The sequence below is a fragment of the Sinocyclocheilus anshuiensis genome, unplaced genomic scaffold, assembly GCF_001515605.1.
Source record: "Sinocyclocheilus anshuiensis isolate Anshui unplaced genomic scaffold, SAMN03320099.WGS_v1.1 scaffold212, whole genome shotgun sequence".
Lineage (NCBI taxonomy): Eukaryota > Metazoa > Chordata > Actinopteri > Cypriniformes > Cyprinidae > Sinocyclocheilus > Sinocyclocheilus anshuiensis.
In genome coordinates this window covers 411,315-413,771 of record NW_015558566.1, presented here as the reverse complement: position 1 = coordinate 413,771, position 2,457 = coordinate 411,315, and the positions used below count along the sequence as shown (strand labels likewise).

The 2,457-nt window shown below is 35.4% G+C and overlaps 1 protein-coding gene across 3 annotated transcripts in view; it reads right to left on the bottom strand.

Moving 5' to 3' along the window:
* Positions 1 to 1,001, bottom strand: part of LOC107679498 (sorting nexin-3-like) — a 34,882-nt gene extending 33,881 nt beyond the window's left edge. For 2 of the 3 annotated variants that reach the window (XM_016475062.1, XM_016475061.1), the window contains exon 1: positions 743 to 1,001. In XM_016475062.1, the coding sequence (XP_016330548.1) occupies positions 743 to 904 (162 nt within the window). In that variant the 5' untranslated portion in view covers positions 905 to 1,001. The remainder of the gene's footprint in view (positions 1 to 742) is intronic. The other variant, XM_016475060.1, reaches the window with a different exon arrangement.
* Between the last annotated feature and the right edge of the window lie 1,456 nt (positions 1,002 to 2,457).

The following is a 2,457-nucleotide window of genomic DNA, read 5'->3' as shown; positions in this document are numbered from 1 at the left end:
GCGCGATGCAACGCGTAAAAAGACAGTATAAGTCATTATAATCCGTAATTATGTCCCCACTGGATGCAAAAAATGTTTATAATGAGTTTTAATGTTTTTGTCTCGTCAACCTTAAACCGCATAAACACATTTCATTACACCAAATATACAAAATAAATGTTCTTTTTAGCATCATCATATGACCCCTTTAATATTTAGGTCAATGACAAAAGGAAAAATTAAAGGGATAGATCACCAAAAATGGAATAATCGGTCATCACCCACATTTTGTTCCAAACCTGTATTCATTCGTATAAAGACAACACAAAAGAACGGAGATGTTAGGCAGAATGTTAACAACTGCCAGCTTCAGTTAACGTTACACCTTTCAATGAATCTGATTTCCATACAATGAAGGTGAACTGTTAGGCACAATGACAGCTTCAGTCACATCTCCTTTTGTGTTCCACTGAAGAAAGAAAGTTATATGGGTTTGATAAACATGAGGGTGTGCTTAATGCTTTGCTAAATCAAAATCAAAACAAAGCTGAACAGTTACACTGTAATGGAAATATTTTGCAAGCCATCAAGTTTTACAAAGTTATACCTGGACGCATTATTAACTAACGTGAGCTTGGCTACACTATGATCTATACTATTAGCACTCGTTTGAATCGCATTAAGAGTGTATTTAAGCTTCAGTAAGAACAGATCAGTGTGTCCGAGCGTGTGATGTCTGGTCAGGCCAGCATTGGCTGCTCACCTTCAGTCTGATCTCATATGTCGTGAACCTGTTCCGACCGACGCCAACCGTCTCGGGGTTGGAAACTTCAATCTCTAGAAAGTTATTCGGTGGCCCATACGCATCGCTCAGGTTTTGTGGTTTAGTATACAGCCTTCTCGTGTCTGCTATGGCCTCAGCCATGGCTTTCCGTTACAGGTTTGAGCAAACAAGCAGCTATCGATTGCACTTCCGATCAGCTGAGGAACAGCTGACATGTGACATACCAATACGGTCACGTGGTAATATCCCTGGGGTTTGATTGGATAAAAGCTGTCATAGCGAGTAGAGTGTACTTTTTAGTGTATGTGAAGTCGTAAATGTTGTAGGTTGTAAATTACTATTTATAATCGTCTGTAGAGTAATAACTAGCGTTTATGCAGTCACGTGCCACTATTCTGAGCTGCTGGATAAATGTTAGCAAAGCAAGTGCAGCTTTTGGTGGACATCTGTAATGTTCAACTTTTATAGGTTATAAATTCCGAACCTTTTGCAGAGTAACATTTGTCATTTATTCAAGCACTGCATTCTGTAGTGTAATTAGATAGCTCTGTCAAAGCAAGAACAGTGCACTTTTTGTAAATCTGTATTGTTAAAAATGATAGTTTCTCAATTATTGTTTAGAACCGCCTGCAGAATAATATCTCGCATTTATTATCGAATAAGCTAAGATTTTGATTTAGCCTCCGTTTATATTTATAAAAACTAATTTCTTATGTATAGACCAATTATCGGTTTGTAAACATTCAGGATGCGCGCGCATCAAGGTTGCAGAAAACCCGGGAGAGATAGCCTTTACAGCTAGAGAATTTCACGGATACGGTACAAAATAGTTAGGTTTAAAAAGATTATAAATTATATTTTTATAGTTTTTTGTGGGCGGAGCCTATCTGGAGGCAGAAAATGAGGGTTTTCAAGCGGCAGTCTATGGAGCCATGGAATAAAAGAATAAAAAAAGGTCCAATTGATTTTATATTTCAAAATTATGACTTTATTCTCACAATTCCGAGATTATATCTCACAATTCTAATAAGGAAAAACAACTCGTCATTCTCTCTTTTCCCCTCGGCTCTTCTGGCTTTTTCCCTCAGATTTGACAAACTCACTATTTTTGAGTTAAGTCGAGTTATAAAATCCGAATTAGGAGATATAAACTTGCATTTGCGAGAAAAAAAAAGTCAGAATTGTGAGATAAAGTAAATAAATGTTATGTAAAAATGTTAATAGTAAGGTTTAAATAATATTTCTAATAGTAAGGTTTAAATAATATTTCTAATAGTAAGGTTTAAATAATATTTCTAATAGTAAGGTTTAAATAATATTTCTAATAGTAAGGTTTAAATAATATTTCTAATAGTAAGGTTTAAATAATATTTCATGCTGCAACTGTAGGGCTAATACAACACGTCCCCTATGAACAGCATATGTGAATATTATGTAGACCTATTGTTTAAATCAAATGTATGCTTTAAAAGCAGAGTAATCATAGCAGTTTTCATCCATAGTATGTCCATTTAAACGTCTGCGTTTAGCTTCAAATGACGACAGTATTCTATAAAAATTATTTGCATTCCGATCTTGACATCAAAAGGCACAAAAATATTTTTTTCTTTTATTCCATGGATTTTACCCATTTACCTCCACTTGTTCCCAGTGTTTTTCTGCAACCACTATGCGCGCGCAGCTGCAAGTGACGT